General features: G+C 37.5%; 1 protein-coding gene across 1 annotated transcript in view; it reads right to left on the minus strand.

The window, feature by feature from the left end:
- Positions 1–361: 361 nt before the first annotated feature.
- Positions 362–17,304, minus strand: part of LOC111147438 (T-box 20) — a 54,217-nt gene continuing 37,274 nt past the window's right edge. The window contains exons 7-8 of the mRNA XM_022503445.1: positions 2,390–2,502; positions 362–702 (exon numbers count right to left, since the gene is read on the minus strand). Coding sequence (XP_022359153.1) covers positions 362–702; positions 2,390–2,502 — 454 coding nt within the window. The remainder of the gene's footprint in view (positions 703–2,389; positions 2,503–17,304) is intronic.

Consider the following 17,304-nt stretch of genomic DNA (forward strand, 5'->3'; position numbering starts at 1 on the left):
ACTGCACTGACACAGCATTTTTAACTGCTAGGTATAATACACCTTAAGATTCATCTGCCTTGTGTTATTAAATTTCCTGGATAAGTCAGTATACTATTGGCTGCTGGACTTAGGCTGGCTAAGTCTACATTGATTCTCTCTCGAACCCAAGAGCTGTCCCCAAACTACACATGACTCCTGGTCTGTGGTGCACTCCCTCAGCAGTAGGTTTAATTGTGAGTCCAGCTCTCCTCTTTAATAGGTCCCATGTCTCCTGGAGAGCTCCTGCTCTAACACCCGACATCCCACCCACCCAACCCTGCCCCGTATTTCCATACCCATTTGCACATTCTAGATCTGGATTCTCCTAGGTTTAGAAGAGTCATACAAATGGTGTCATCACAGCAGAGGAATGGCGCAGTCCTTGGATAGCAGCGTAGGGCCCCTGCTGAAAGTAGTGATGGTACCGGGGCATGTGGAATGAGGGGAATGTCGGGCCACTCCCCTGCATGGAGCTGGCAATAGCTGATGGTGTCAGAGGCATCCCAAGTCGGCCATAGGGTGGCAACGAGCCCTGTATAGGGTGAGGAATGGGGGTTGCTATGGATGCTGTGCTGGTGCCCAGTGCAGTCAGGGGCTGGGGGTGCTGAAACCCGGGGAAACTGGATGAAGAGGACACCCAGGAGCTGAGAGACAAGTTCTCGGATGTTGTGAAGGCTGACCCTGGAAGGAAAAGAACTCATTAGACTAGGAACTCTATTTTAGTGCGCAAATCAAGAATTACATTATCTATAAGGACTGATTTATTTTTTAAAATATATAATAGATCTGCAATTTAAAAAGACAAGCTTGTCAACCATGAGTCACAGCTACCTTTCCAGGTAAGATATCATTTATACCATATATGGAAGAGAAAACTTACTAAATAGAAAAAGACTTAACTCATTAGATGGTCTACATACTCCCAGAGAATGGCCAAAACACTAGAACCCTGCCTGGAAGTGATAACTGGATTCCCTTTAAAGGAGCCCAGATGGCTGCTATCTGTCCTGACCTCGACAACATGCTTGGAAGGTAGGCTGCACATACGAGCCTCAACAAACTCACTGGTTTCTAAAGGCATTGTGAAAACTCCCCAAAATGGTTTTCTTTTTATAGCTTCCATAATTCTTTATTAAATATTTGACAAATTGAGGGGCACCTAGGTGGCTCAGTTAGTTAAGCCACTGCCTTCGGCTCAGGTCATGATCTCAGGGTCCTGGGATCAAGCCCCACATCAGGCTCTCTGCTCAAGCAGGGAGCCTGCTTCCCCCTCTTTCTCTGCCTGCCTCTCTGCCTAATTGTGATCTCTCTCTCTCTCTGTCAAATAAATATATAAAATCTTTAAAAAATATACTTGACAAGTTGCAAGAGTAAGATTTTCTTATATCACAGCATCCACAAGTTTAAACAAAAGTTGACACTGAATTTTCTAACTGTATAATTAATTACTAGTAGTCCATTTGGTTTTAATTTCAAGAGATGTCCTGTATTTTGACAGATTACACTAATCCATATAAAGGACATAAAAATATGACAGAGGGCTCTGTCCCCACATGAACATCCCTGTGTTGAGGGTTAGGCACCTTCTGGACTCCCAGCTGCAAAGTGCTCCTCTGTGAGCCTTTGGGACAGAGGAACTTCTCAGTATTCCCCCACTGTCACCACTGGGGCCACTGCCTGTACATAATGCCCTTCACTAGGAAAATCTTCTTCTAAAAAGTGTTTTCTGGGGTACCTGGGTGGCTCAGTGAGTTAAGCACCTGCCTTTGGCTCAGGTCATGATCCCAGGGTCCTGGATTGAGCCCCACACTGGGCTCCCTGCTTAGTTGGGAGTTTGCTTCTCCTTCTCCCTCTGTCCCTCCCCACCCCTGCTCATGCACGTGTGAGCTCTCAAATTAATAAGAACTTTTAAAAAGTAAAGCAAAATAAAATAACTAAAAGTGTTTTTCATTTTAGTCATCGATCCTAATAAGATAGTTCTGGAATATCTTGTAAGAGAAACAGATACAGTCCTTGATTTCAGATTATAAAATTGGGGTTCCGAAAGACTAAAGGACTGCTCCCAGAGTCCAACAGCTCTTTGGTGGTAGATCACAGACAAGTAACTCCTGAGCCCTGACTGAGAGGCTTGATGTCCTTTCACTAGAAAATCACAGGAAACCATCAGGTAGAAAAATTACTTAAGACTCTGAAGCAAAATAATGAGTTGTATGAAAATCAGCCTCAGGATCTGTCCTTCCTCAAGAGACTCCTGAAATACTTTTGGGGCAGAATGCTCCCTGAGAACTACAAGTTTCATCACCTACTTTTCTTTCTCATTCTGGGTGCTCTTGCTCCCAGCAGTTACTCTGCCTAGTAGCTGTCTTACCTCGATTCTGTGTTGTCTGAACCTCATCCCCCAGCACATCCTCTTCTCCTCCATAGGTACGGATGGGTGAGCGGGCATAGGAATGCTTCTGGATCAGGCTCTCCACACTTTCCCTAAGTTAGAGAAGGACACATCCTGAATAAACTACAAAGTCCTTGGAGATGAAGATGGGTCTGAAAGATAATTTACTAGTCAGTAAAACCATCTTCTCAGCCAAAAGATGCCCACTTCAGGGAAAGGTGACATTCAAAATATGTACATTTATGCCACTATAGACTCCTCAGAAACATGACCTCAGACATGCAAATATAAGCAAACGTAACTGGATAGGATAGGGACAATCCCCGGAAATCCTACAACATGGAAGACAAAGAGGTGAACAAGAAGCTGGAATGTAGAGTTTAGGAACATGCGAATGTAGAGTTTAATGATTTGAAAATTGAGGGAGTGAAAATCCTGAGGAGCTGCAACGACTCTTCTAACTTCATCAGCTAATGAATATAAAACAAAGACTTGACTGATACGAACTGCACTTACTCAGCATCTGATGAAATGCTGGCCAGAAGTTCAGAATGTCATTAGTCATAAAAAGACAACGTTCACTAGTAAACCCAGTAAGCACACAAAGTATGTGACAATATGGGTAGTTGGGATAATGTACACTTTGAGATTCCTGTTGCTTTAAGACTGAAAATAACAGAAAATCTCTAAAGGACACATAAAATGGCCATTAGGAAATTGAAACCCCCCCAAATAAATTGGTCCATTGACTTTGAAAGTGGTCTTCCTGTTGAAACATGGTCTAACAAAGAATGCAGTTAACTTTAAAAATGAGAATTATATTGGTATTGGCCCATTTGACCAGCTGTTGTTTTGGGGGGGAAAAAAAGCCAGCAAGAGTTCAGCCAAAGAATTCTTTGCCAAAAATGCAAGTTGATAGCAGATTACAGGCTTACATAGTATACATCTCTAAAATAGCTGTGGCCTAAAGATCAACATACCAAAGGACAGAAAAAAGAATTAAACAATTGAAAAAATTGTGTGTTGAATTTCACATTGAGGGGACAAGGAAAGCAAGTAAAATGTCACAACAGCTTTTCAAAATGTAACATCTGTCAACATTTCATATAGATATATAAACTTTACTGGTGAAAAAATACTAACAGTGAATCTGGCCTTCTAGAAAACTTGTAAACTCAGAAATGAAAGCATTTTGTCATATAGCTTGCAAGTGAGAACATAAGGGTAAGCTTAAAAGAAAAGTTAATTGTAGCAACTATTCAAGTTACATCTCCATTCCCAGGGAGTTTTAAAATAAGCATACAGTACCAATATGCAGTCAAAATGATTGGGATCCATATCCAATAAATTAACATACAGCTAGCTTAAAAAGTAAAAATATTTCCATATTTATTGATATGGAAAGAACCCTAATATATAGTAAGTGAAAAAAATACAGAAGATATATAGGTATAAAGTATGTTACCATTTGTGAATTTAAAACAAGGAATATATATGTTTGTATATGCGTAATACTTCTGGAATGTTCCAGTTTCAGAACAGGAAACTACCTAGAATAGGTCATCTCCGTATGGTGGAACCAGGGATTTGAGGGACTGGAGCAATGTTTCCCAACCTTGTCCTGACTCTCAAATTTGTCCCAGTTCCACTTGAGTCCCCTGGGGCTCTTAATAAGGAAAAACTAAATTGAGGTGTAATTAATATACAACAAATGGTATATATTTAAAGTGTCCAATTTGACCAATTTGGGGCGTATGTGACCAGTGACACCACCACCATAAGTAAGATAACAAACACACCTAACACTGACAAAAGCTTCCTCATGCTTCCTGGTCCCCACCCCAACAAGTCTGACCGAGGAAACCACTAATAAGATTTCTGTTCCTACAGATTAGTTTGCATTTTCTAAAACTGTATGAAAATGAAATCCTATCTTATGTTTTCTTTTTTTTCATGTTTTCTTTATTAATCTGGCTTCTTTCCACTCAGCATAAATATTTTGAGATCCATCATGTTGGAGCGTATTATCAATAATTGAATCTTATTCTGAGTAGCGCTGTGGTCCAAGCTATAGTATGGACTATAGTTTACCTATTCACCTGTTGAGCAACATTTACCTTGTTTCTAATTTCTGTTACACAGGAAGCTGTTACGCATACTCACGTAAACTTTTTTAAGTGGACATATGCTTTCACATCTTATTTTCTAAAAAGGTTTTTAGTTGCCAAAAAGGTTTTTAATTACAAATTTCAAAACTATCAGTCTGAAACCATAAGAGACTCAATCTCACAAAACAAACTGAGGGTTGCTGGGGGGAGGGGGGTATGGAGAGGGTGGTGGGGTTATGGACATTGGGGAAGGTATGTGTTATGGTGAGTGCTGTGAAGTGTGTAAACCTCATGATTCACAGACCTGTACCCCTGGGGCTAATAATAAATTATATGTTAATAAAAAAAAAAAACTATCAGTTTCTTCTTGAATGAATTTTAGTAGTTTGTGTCTTTAAGGAATTTGTCCATTTCATCTAAATTGTTGAAATTATAAGCTAAGTATTCATAATATTGCTTTATTATCCTTCCTTTCAGTATCTGCAGAATCTGTAGTGAAGTTACTCCTCTTTTTCCTGGCTATGGTAGCTTGTGTCTTCTCCCCAAAATCAGTTTGGGTAGAGGACTGCCAATTTTAATATATCTACTTTGGTTTTGGTCCCACTGATTTTCTCTATTGTTTTCCTATTTTTTTATTCTACTTATTTCCATACTGATGTTTATTATTTCCTTTCTTCCACTTACTTTGGGTTCTTGTTTGTTTGTTCTTCTTTCCTAGTTTCTTGACATGAAGCTGCAGTCATGGATTTGAGATTTCTGTTCACTTCTACAGCAGGAATGTAGGGGTGACTCAGTCAGATAAGCATCTGACTCTTGGTTTCAGATAAGGTTATGATCTTGGTGTTGTGAGATCAAGTTTGCATTGGGTTCCACACTCAGTGCAGAGTCTGCTTAAGATTCTCTCTCCCTCTGCCCCTCCCCCTGCTTGCTCTAGTTCTCTCTCAAATAAATAAATCTTAAAAAAAATAAAAATAATGTGGGAATGTAGCCTATAAATTTCCTCTTTGTCTTAGCAGCATCCTCCAAGTTTTTATGGGCTATATTTTCATTTTCATTCAATTCAAGATATTTTCTAATTTCCTTGTTGATATCTCCCATGACCCTTGGGTTATTTAGACATATGTTATTTAGTTTCCAAATGTTTGGGAATTTTCCAGTTATCTTCCTGTTACTACTGCTTTCTAATATAATTCCATTGTGGTCAGAGAACATACTTTGTATGACTCGAATGCCTTTAAATTTATTGGGACCTGTTTTTTGGCACAGGGTATTGTCTATCTTAGTAAATGTTCTGTGTGCACTTGAAAGTATATTCTGCTGATGTAGGACAGAGAATTTTATAAGTGTCAGTTGGGTGAAGTTGGTTAACAGAGTTGCTTAAATCTTCTATATTTTTACTCATGTTCTACTTGCTCTACAAGTTTTTGAGAGAGGAATAGTGAGGTCTCCAACTATAATTGTTTTTCTATTTCTCCTTACAGTTCTGTCAGTTTTGCTTCATGTACTGTACTCTGAAGGTCTGTTAGGCGCATAAATATGTAGGACTGTATGGTCTCCTGATGAATTGAACCCTTTATAGGCATACCTCAGAGAGACTGTGGATTCAGTTCCAGACCACCCCAATGACATAAATATAGCAATAGAGCAAGTCAAATGAATTTTTTGGTTTCCTGGTACATATAAAAGTTATGTTTACACTACACTGGAGTCTATTAAGTGTACTATAGTGTTACGTCTAATGAAAACAATGTATATACCTCAATTAAAAAATACTTCATTGTTAAAAAATGCTAACCCCATCTGAGCCTTCAGGAAGTAGTAATCTTTTTGCTGGTAGAGGGTCTTGCCTCATTGCTGATGGTGCTGACTGATCAGGGTGGCAGTGCTGAAGGCTGGGATGACTGTGACAATTTCAAGTAAGACAATGAAGTTTGCCATATAGATTGACTCTTCCTTTCACAAATGATTCCTCTGTGGCATGTGATACCATTTGATAGCATTTTACCCACAGAAGAAATTATTTCAAAGTTGGAATCAATACTCTCAAACCATTACTGCTGCTTTATCCACCAAGTGTATGTCATATTCTAAATCCTTTGTTGTCATTTCACCAATCTTCACAGCCTCCTCACCAGGAGTAGATTCCATCTCAAGAAACCACTTTCTTTGATCATCCCTAAGAAGCACCTCCTCACCCATTAAAGTTTTATCATGAGCTCATGGCAATTCAATCACATCTTCAGGCTCCAATTCTAACATTATTTCTCTTGCAATTTCTGCCCCATCTGCAGTTACTTCCTCCACTGAAGTCTTGAATCTTCAAGACTTCAAAAATGCAGCCTCTACAAATCACAACAAAGCGATGTGCAATGTAATGCAGTATGCCTGCTTCAGTATGAAACAATCTGCTATATCCATGGTAAGTGCTTTGCTCTGAAATCTATGATATCAGTAGAGTTATTCCAGTCTTTCTTTGGACTAGTGTAAACATGGTATATTTTTTCTATTGCTTTCTTTGAACTTGTTGCCTTTATATAAAAAGTGCATTTCTTAAAAGGCAGCATATATTGGGATTGTGCTTTTTAATCCAAACGGACAATCTCTCCCCTTTAATTGGGGTATTTAGTGCATATATATTTAATGTGATTATTAATATGGCTAGGTTGCAGTCTGTCATCGTTCTATTTGCTTCTTACCTTCTCATCTGCTATTTACCCTTTTCTTTTTTTCTTCTTTTAGGTTGCTTTATTCTTTCATTTCATCTCCTTTGTTCATTTATTAGCCATAACTTTTGTTATTTTAGTAATTTAGTATCATAGTATTTTTAACTTACTACAATTTACTAGGCAAATGATATGGTACCACTTCAAGTATACTCAAGACTTATAATAATATATTTCCATTTCTCCCTTCCATCCTTTGTGCTATTGTCAAACATTTTACTTTTACATGAATCCAGCATTACATTGTTGCTGTTTTGATTAAATAATTATTTTTTAAAAGATGTAAATAATATGAAATGTGATCTACTTATCCTTGTAGTTACCATTCCCACTGCTCTTCATTCCTTTGTGTAGATCCAGATTGACATCTAATCTTCTTTCTACCTGAAGGACTCCCTTTAACATATTTGTAGTATATTTTGCTGATGGTGAATTCTTTTAGCTTTCATATATCTGAAAAATGTCTTCATTTTACTTTTATTTTTTTGAAGATATTTTTGCTGAGTATAGGATTCTAGGTTGACAGACACATTTTCTTTCTGTACTTCAAAAATGGTGCTCTACTATCTCCTCGCCTACTTTTCTTTTTCTATTTACTTTGTTTTTGTAAAGAAATCTGCTGCCATCCTTATTTTCGTTCCTTTTATGTGATATCTTTACTTCCCTGGTTGCTTTCAGTACTTTCGCTTCATCATACATTTGAGCAATGTTAGTATGATGGGCCCTGGTGTTATTTCTTCAAGCTTCTTGAGCCTCTTTGGATTATGTGTTTTAAGTTGTCATTATATTAGAAAAAAAATTTGGATATTACTACTTAAATATAATTCTTCTCCCACCAACCCCCAACTTCCCATCTATCTTTAAGGGTCTCCAATTACACATGTATTAGACTGCTTAAAGTTTTCTCATAATTTACCAATATGCTTCACCTTTAAAAATTTCTCTTTGTTCTCTGTGTTTCACTTTGGATAGTTTCCATTGTGTGTCTTCAGTAGAATTTTGATTTGAATATTTTGGACATCTTCCATCTCTCTAATTTTTTGAAATAGATATAATTGTTTTAATGTCCTTGTCCTGTAATTGTAATATTTGTGCCAATTTTATTTTTAGTTCATAAGTTTATCACAATATTGGTCATATTTTCTACCTCTTTATACTTCTGTTAATTTTTTATTAGATGCAAGACTGTGAATTTTATCTTCTTGGGTGCTGGATGTTTTTGTATTCCTATAAATATTCTTGAGCTTTGTTCTGGGATATAATTAAGTTATCCTGGAAATAATCTGATCCTTTTGGGTCTTACTTTCAAGATATATGAGGGAAGATTGGAACACTGTTTTAGTATTTCCTCACCATTGAAGCAAAAACCTTCTGAGAATTCTATCAAATGCCCAGCAAATCAGAAGGTTTTCCAGTCCATCTGTTAGATGTCAGAACAGGCACTATTCCCACTCCTGTATAAATACTAGACCCTGTTTCCTCTAAACTTTTCAGGGGTGTCCTCCCCCTCCCCCAGCCTGTGGTGGTTTCCTTGGATGCATGTGCTAATCAGATCTCTGCTGAACAGTCAAGAGGGATCCCCTAAAGATCTTTGGAGTTCTCTTATCCTAAAGTCTGTCCTGTGGATTCTGTTTTGGTCTCAGCAGACTCTTAGCTCTAACTGTTAAACTCAGGAAATTTGCCAAGCTCTGCCTGTATTCTCTGCCCTTGTGCTACAGCCTGGATATACTCTCAAACCATATGCTAGTGCCATCATAGGGCTCACCTCATTTGATTCCCAACCCTCGGGGGTTACTGTCTTTTTTTGCCTAATGTCCAATATAATAAAAAAAAAATTGTTTTGTATATTCTTCATTATTTAAGGCAATAGAGTATATTTGGTCCTTGCTACTTTACCTTTACTTGAAGCAACGTCCCTCCTGGAGATCTTCTAAAAATTTGAAAACCCAGGCCACACCAACAGAATAAGTAAACCACAATCTCTGGGGGTGAGACACAGGCTTTGGTAATTGTTAAAGTTCCCCAAGTGACTCCAATGGGAATGCAAATTTAAGAACTGAGGAAAGGTATGTGATGGATGTTTTTCACCAGATACTCCCCTGTACCCTCTGAACTTTGAATATATGTATTGTTTATTCAAAATTAATTTGAAATCATAAAAATGTCAGGAAAGTAATACCCTACCAATTAACAACAACAAAAAAACCAAACTGCTGAACTAAACACCAATACTTGGTAAATTTCTTATAATGAATTGATAAAACTTATTATTATCATGCTGATTTTTATATAATATTGAAGTATATATTTTATATAGTATAGCATTGAAGGTAGAGTGGTATATTGGAAATATCATGGGCTTTAAAGTCATTTATCAAATGGATGAATGTTTAGATGAGTAGGTGGGCCACCCAGAATCATTTTCACATGCTAGTTCTGTTACTTCCTTAATCTCTCTTCATCTCTAAATTGAGGAACATAATACCAGCCTCACGTGGCCATTAATTCATCCAAAAATATTTACTAAATACTTATAATGAACAAAGGACTATTTTAAGAATTGTGGATATAGCAATAAACAAAACATAAAAATCCCTAACAGGACAGTAGTCTAGAGGGAAAAGAGAGAGGGAGACATTAAGAAAAATATGAAGCACATTAGGTGATGATAATAGTGCTATGGAAGGATAAAAATAAAACAGGGACTAGTGATAAGAACTGTAACTGTGAGGATTAACTATGATAAGGCATTTGAATTGGCCAAAACAGAGTCTGGCACATACGAGTACTTAGTAACCCATAAAAGTATTTAAAGCAGGTAAAAATATTTTATTCTCTTAGATTATATTTGTCTCCAATTTATTCTACCCATCTAAATAATCCTAATTCAGAATAATGAGATCCAAACAGGAGGTTTTTTTCTTGGTGACAGAATACTAAAGTCAGCAGAGAACTTGACTACAGTGTTATCTGCAGTTCTACTATAAAATTGTATCTATCATGGAGATAAAATGTTAAACTTAAGCAAATCCATATCACCTGTTTAAAAGTGAAACCTATTTTAAAAAATCTCTTGAACAGACTTGTTGAATCCTTTGACTTAGACATATTGAGATGAAAATAGTTCATCATTTACTAAGAGGCATAATAAATACACTAAATGCAAAAATTAATGGAAAGGATAATCTGGCATGACATGGATGCTAATTAATCAATTTGCCAACCGCCCTATATTTTAATCTTTATATGCCCACACTCTGATTAATGTCGGACCCCCCACAGCCTTAACAGCAGATGTCACTTCCCCAAGGACTTAATTCACTACAATATTAGAGAGTGACTGTCTTTGTGGGTAACTCAGGTCATTAAGAAAAAAGGCAAGTTAGCTTGGCAACCCTTACTAAAATGAAACTGTAACATACCAAGCTGATGTCCTTTTAGTCCTTTTAGTCACACCAGCGTGTGTCATACTGTTAATATTTAAATTTAATATTTAATATTTAATTATTTAAAATGAACTTATGTGGTTATCTTCACATGAGAGAGGAACTTGCTTCAAATAGCCTAGGAAACATTTTCTCACTGTATAGTTACAAAGGAATGGCCATCAATGAGCCCATTTTGGGTGATCTATTTCTGAGGTATATTCCTCTTCCCATCCTATGCACATAAACTGCTCAATCCAAGCATTTAAATTCAAAACCAAAATGTAGTATTTGCTTCTCTAAAAGTACCCTTATATAAAATCACTTAAACATCTTTCACATACACACCCAGATAAATCGCTTCCCAAATATAATGAATCACTGCCTTCTGAAGTATCTTGCTTTTCTTTAAGAAGTACATTATATTCATTTTGTCCTTGGTAGATCACTGGTATCATTACTTATTCTCATCTCTAAGAGGGAGGAAAAAAAGGATTTTATCGAAGTGATGTACTTGTGTCAGGCCTGGAAGTGAACTGAAAGCAATGGCAGTTCTTATATAAAGGATAGCATAATTGAATTATTGCCTTTTAAGTGATTAAAAACAGTGGTGCAATATCAGGGCCCATCTCTTTGAAGATGTCGCAAAGAGTAGACAGCCCGCTTTGTTTACTTTGGGTCTAATCCCTGTTTCTAGCAGGATGAAAATTGCAAAGAATCTGTTAGCCTAGAAACCCTATTGCAAGGACTTCTAAAATACTGTACCCTGAAAAATTCTCAAAAAATAAGGGATGACTCACCTAATGGGTTAAGTGACTTAGGTATAACAAGCTATGACAGTGTCTTGTAATGCTCAAATCTCTAAAATCCCAAAGCAAGAGACCGTAGCTTTAGTAGGTATCCTTTGGATTTAATAAATAAATAAAATAGGGTACCATTACTAAAGTACCATTATCGGCCATTCTAAATATCTAACACTATATTATTTTTCTAGGCAGAAAAAGTACATTATTACCTTACATATCTTTAAAAGATCTCTTTTGACTACCATGTAACCATCAATTCCAAGAATAATATATGTGTGAGAGATGCTATCATAGTCAGAAGGTGGGCAAGATAAAGGGTAGCTACAATGATTATGTTGATCCTGCCAAAACATTCAGACCTGTTTGAAGTCCCTGTTTGTTCAAACTAGATAAGCAAAACCAACACCCCCTATCAGTATTGGAACTGATCGCCCATCCTTGTCTCTGAAACTGGACTGCAAATTTCTCAGCGTTCAAAAAGCAAAACCTTCCTTTTCTCCTCACTTCTTTCTTTGCACCATCACAGTACCTAGTACATTCCTCTTCTACCGTACTTACTAGATTGATCACAGTCATGTGTTGGCATGACTATCTCTACTACTGTGCTGTTGGCCTTCAAACAAGGAGAGAACAATACTTAATCTAAGCAGTAATTCTCAAACTTCAGTGTGTGCTGTGGACTAAATATCTGTGTCTCCCACAAAATTCCCATGTTGACATCTTAATTCGCAGTGTGATGGAAGTAGGAGGCAGGGCCTTTGGTAGACAATTAGGTCTTGAGGGTGGAGCCCTAATAAATGGGATTAGTGCCCTTGTAAAAGGAGAAAGGAAATCTTCCTTTGGTTTTCTCTTTTATGCTTTTCAGCCATGTGAGGACACATTGAGAAGATGGCTATGAACCAGGAAGCAGGCCCTTATCAAACACTGAATCAGCCAGCTTCTAGAACCATGAGAAATAAAGATCTAGTGTTGAAGCCACTCAGCCTGTGGCATTATTGTTAGAGCAGTCCAAACTAAGACAGTGCATCAGAATTAACTGGCGGACTTGTCAAAACACCGACTGTTGAGCCCCACCCTTGAGTTTCTGATTCTGTAGGTCTGAGGTATGGCCTGAGAACGTGATTTTCTGTGTGTTTCTAGGGGATGCTGATGCTGCTGACACAGAGACCACTCTTGGAGAACCACTGCCCGTAGTGTCAAGGTTAGTGTCAAGGTTACAAGTATGTTCACTGGCACTTTCTTAGCTTGAATCCTAGCTCTGCCACTTGTGAGTTGTGTGCCTGTGGGCAAATTGCTTCACTTCTCCATGCCTCAGTTTCTTCATCTGTAAAATGAGAATATTAATATGGTCTAACTCTTAAGGTTATTATTAAGATTCAATGAATTAACACACACAGAGAGCTGGGATATAATACCTGGGATATAATAAGCATTAATAAATGTTTATAGATAAAATTAAATTCTTGCTGTTATCATTGAGTAGCAAGATCAGGTGTTCCTAAAGCTGGTTACAGAATCATGACCATTTTAGATAACATTAGGACTTACAGATACTATAACTTGCCATGTTTCATTTAAACCATCCTGTACTATACAGGTCAGGGAGAAAATTAAATAGAATTTCAATTTGCATTCTAACTTTCTCTCCTCAATACAGGCCTGGGAAAAAACTGTTTAGGGAGAAAATGTCAAATCCATTAAAATCAATTCTAATTGACAAGAAACAAAATATTTAAAGTTGTTCTTGCTCATCAATTTGTTCAAGTTTACATCGTCTTCCTGGGCCTCTGTAAATAACTCCTTGTCACAATATTTCCCCAAAGATATATGCAGATAATGTTATAAATTACTGGAAGACAGTATATCAATATGTGTAGCTTCCACAAAGTACTTAATAAATGAAAACTTTAGATAATATAATTTGAGATGCATTATAAATCATTAATTTTGAGAACTGAAATATATAATACAATTCATCTTAGAAAAGCAAAGTAACTCTCTAATTTTTTAAAAAGCTTTTAGACTTCACTTTATTATTTATTTCACTTAATCCTACTAGTTTTTCTTTCCAGTAGTAATATATATTTCTGGTTTTCTATTATCACTAGCAACTTAAATAAGTAAACTGAACCAATTGTGGGTAGAGGGGAGAAGCTATTCTGTTTAGTTTCTAAGTCTTACAGCTGTGACAACTAGAAGAAAGCTCAAAGAAAGCAAAGTACAGATCACTCAGCCTCTAAATAAACTTTAGTAAATTGTGAGGTAGGGAACAAATGTCCTTCATACACAGACAGAAAGACACAAGCAAGAAAAAAAAAAAAGAGGACAACTTACAAGTATAAGCCAATTGTGAATAACTCTGCTACTCTAATTACCTGACTTACTGGTTTGTTTAACACTACTTTGTAAAATAAATGCTTCCTCTTATAAGCTCTGGATAAATGAATTAACATTTTCAGTGCAGAAACACAGCTTGCTAGTTAAAGGAATATTGCAGTGACTGTAAATTCAAAAAAAAATTAATTCTGTTGAAAGCCATCCCTTCCTTGAGATTGTTGTCAACAGATTATTTTACTTTATTCAACTAATAGATTTTATTTAGTAGCAGACTTTAATCCAGTTACTAAACAAAACTGCTTTTCTTTTATGCATGTAGGCTCTTAGACTATCTCTCCTTTGGAAATGATTTAAAAAAATGTTTCTTTCCTAAGAAGGTGTGTGACTGGATTCCTTATTTGGATCTGGGTTTTGATTTCTTCTATAAAAAGAGGGCGTGGTAGGCAGCTGGTGGGCTGGATTAGATTATCTCTAAGATTCATATGGTGCTAATGATTTATGAATCCTTAAATATATAAAAAGGAAATATTAAAAATAGCTATTCTGAAAAAGTCCAGTGCTAGTTGTAAAGAACCCTGGACTCTAAACCCCTCATCTACTAAGTGTACCCTGAGCAAATCCCTTGCAGTCTCTGGGCCCTCATTGCTTCACTGGTATAATGATACATAAATTGTTGGATGGCTCCCCAAGTCTTTCCAGCCTCAAAATACATACTTCCTAGAAAGCTTGGCTTCAGTGTTTTTTTGGAAGTTTAACCGCAAACTATTAAGGCACACTTAAGTATGAACAATATAATTTAAAATATTTTTCTTATGTTGTAATCTGTACTTAAGAAAGAGAGAACAATATGCCAATAATTAAAAATAGAGTCATTTTCATTTATACAAGATTGGAGTATCAAATACTGCTCAATCATCTCAGAGATAAAATTCAGTTTTTAACTCTTTGATTTCTGTCTCTTCATTCCGAGCAACATCACATTTCTGGAGTATGTCCCTCCAAGCAGAGGTGACAAGTCTTCTGTCCTCCCCTATTGCAGAAAGCCCTGGCCTGCTCTGTGGCTCCTGTTACAGCAAGTGGGTCCCAGGGGAAAACTGTGGATCACTGGAAGCAGGGGCAGATCCAAAGGGCAGGGTTTTAGCAGACTTCACTGAAATTATATTTCAGTTTTACATCATTACAGACACTGCCTAATCTACTTTGTAAGAATCTCCATAATGCTCAAGTATCATTGTATTTATGAAAGATTAAGGGAATTAGCAAGTTTTATGAGCATAACTCTTTCTCTATTCATTCAGTTGAAGCTTAATCTACATATTTTTTCAGCTAATATGGTCCCCTCCTCCTAATATACATTACTTCTCTCCTTTGCCTAAATCTATTCTGCTGGTTTTTCTCCAAAGACAGGATGTAAAAGTGATATGAGAATTTATGTTGTTGGCTATCTGGGCAACAACTATGAGGCTGGACTAACCACTTCACAAAATGCATGACTTTGGGATTCCTGAATATCAGAATTCTCTTTTTTCAAAAGCTAGCCAAAATGCTTAGAAGAAAGTCCAATATCAGCAGATATCCTGAGAAGAGGTAAGTGCAGATGGAAAGGAAAGATGATCTAAGAGCACAAAGAAGTCTCACTCGACCAAACCTCAAGAAAAAGGTAACTGTTACGTCCAATGAGATGTCCTTCAGCAGATGAATGGATAAAGCAGATGTGGTTCATATATTCTATGGACTATTACTCAGCCATCAGGAGGGATGAATATCTACCATTTGCATTGACATGGATGGAGCTGGGGGGGGGATTATGCTAAGTGAAATCAGTCAGTCAGAGAAAGGCAGTTATCATATTGTTTACTCATATGTGGAACACAGGAATAGCACAGAGGACCACAGGGGAAGGGAGGGAAAACTGAATGGGAGAAAATCAGAGAGGGAGACAAACCATGAGAGACTATGGACTCCAGGAAACAAACTGAGGGTTACAGAAGGGAGGGGTAGGGGGATGGAGAAACTGGGTGATGGGCAGTAAGGAGGGCATGTGTCGTGATGAGCACTGGGTGTTATATGCAACTAATGAATCATTGAACACTACCTCAAAATCTAATGATGTACTAGATGTTGGCTAATTGAACATAATAATTTAAAAAAAGAGGAGAGTTTTAAAGAAATAACTGTACTTTCAGACAGCTGGAGAGAGTATTGAGCATGCTATCCATTCCACTCTACCAAGCAGTCCATCAAAATGGTGCAAGTGCCAGTGTCTGGAGGGGACCCATGTTGTAGAAAAGGGAAATCCAGATAATCCTCCCATTTCACTTCACCCATGAATTCCCACCTCTCTGCCTCTCAAGGTATCAGCAGAGCTTTTTTTTTTTTTTTTTAACTTTTTTTTAAGATTTTATTTATTTATTTGACACAGAGAGATCACAAGTAGACCGAGAGGCAGGCAGAAAGAGAGAGAGAGGAGGAAGCAGGCTCCCTGCCGAGCAGAGAACCCAATGCGGGACTCGATCCCAGGACCCTGAGATCATGACCTTAGCCAAAGGCAGAGGCTTAACCTAGTGAGCCACCCAGGTGCCCTCAGCAGAGCTTTTGACAATTCAAAAATTATTCCACTGGGAAGCTTATTAGAATACAGTGAAGGGAGAGTCTTAGATTATACTCCAGTGACTACTCATTATAAGGAAGCACAAGGTACAAGGGGAGTAAATGAGTAACATTTCAGAGGATGGATGGTACCTTCTTTCCATCCCTTAACGACACCTATGAGTGAAGAAAACAGAGACACAGCAAGTCCAGGTAATCCTCTTCCGGGAACTAGGGATCCTCCTCTGTCTTTTGATCAAGGACAATAACAAGGAAAAACAAGGAATCTTTTGGTCATTCCAGAGAAGAGACTCTATCACTTCAATGGGAAAGAATATTAGATTGCCATCAGAGAGCGACAGCTACACTTTACATCAGGAGACAATAACACCATAGTTAAGATATGGTAGGAAAGAAAATGTGAGGCAAGGATTATCTATCAAGTCAAACTGACTTTTGCAAATAAAAATCACAAACTCATGTTCATGCAAAAGGCAAGGAGCACTGGCCCCACGAGCTTTTCTTGAGGCATCTAGCAGAAAAGGAGCTTCAGAAAACCAAAATGGGGAGACAATGACATAAGATGCATCTGTGGTCATTATATCTATATTTACTTGAAGAGCTAAGATTAAACCATGGTGATAAGAAAGTACATGTGGGGGTGCCGGGGTGGCTCAGTTGGTTAATTGTCTGCCTTTGACTCAGCTCATGATCTTACGGTCCTGGGATCAAGCCCTGCATCAGGCTCCCTGCTCAGTGGGGAGTCTGCTTCTCCCCCTTCCCCTGCTCTCTCTTTCTCTCTCAAATAGGCAAATAAAATCTTTAAAACAAAGAAAGAAAGAGTACCTGTGTGATGAGTCTATACTCTGACAAGGTAAATCAAGTACAATTCTCAAGAATGGGAGG

Source organism: Enhydra lutris, unplaced genomic scaffold (genome assembly GCF_002288905.1).
Source record: "Enhydra lutris kenyoni isolate GAN:26980312 unplaced genomic scaffold, ASM228890v2 scaffoldscaffold16, whole genome shotgun sequence".
Taxonomy (NCBI): Eukaryota; Metazoa; Chordata; class Mammalia; order Carnivora; family Mustelidae; genus Enhydra; species Enhydra lutris.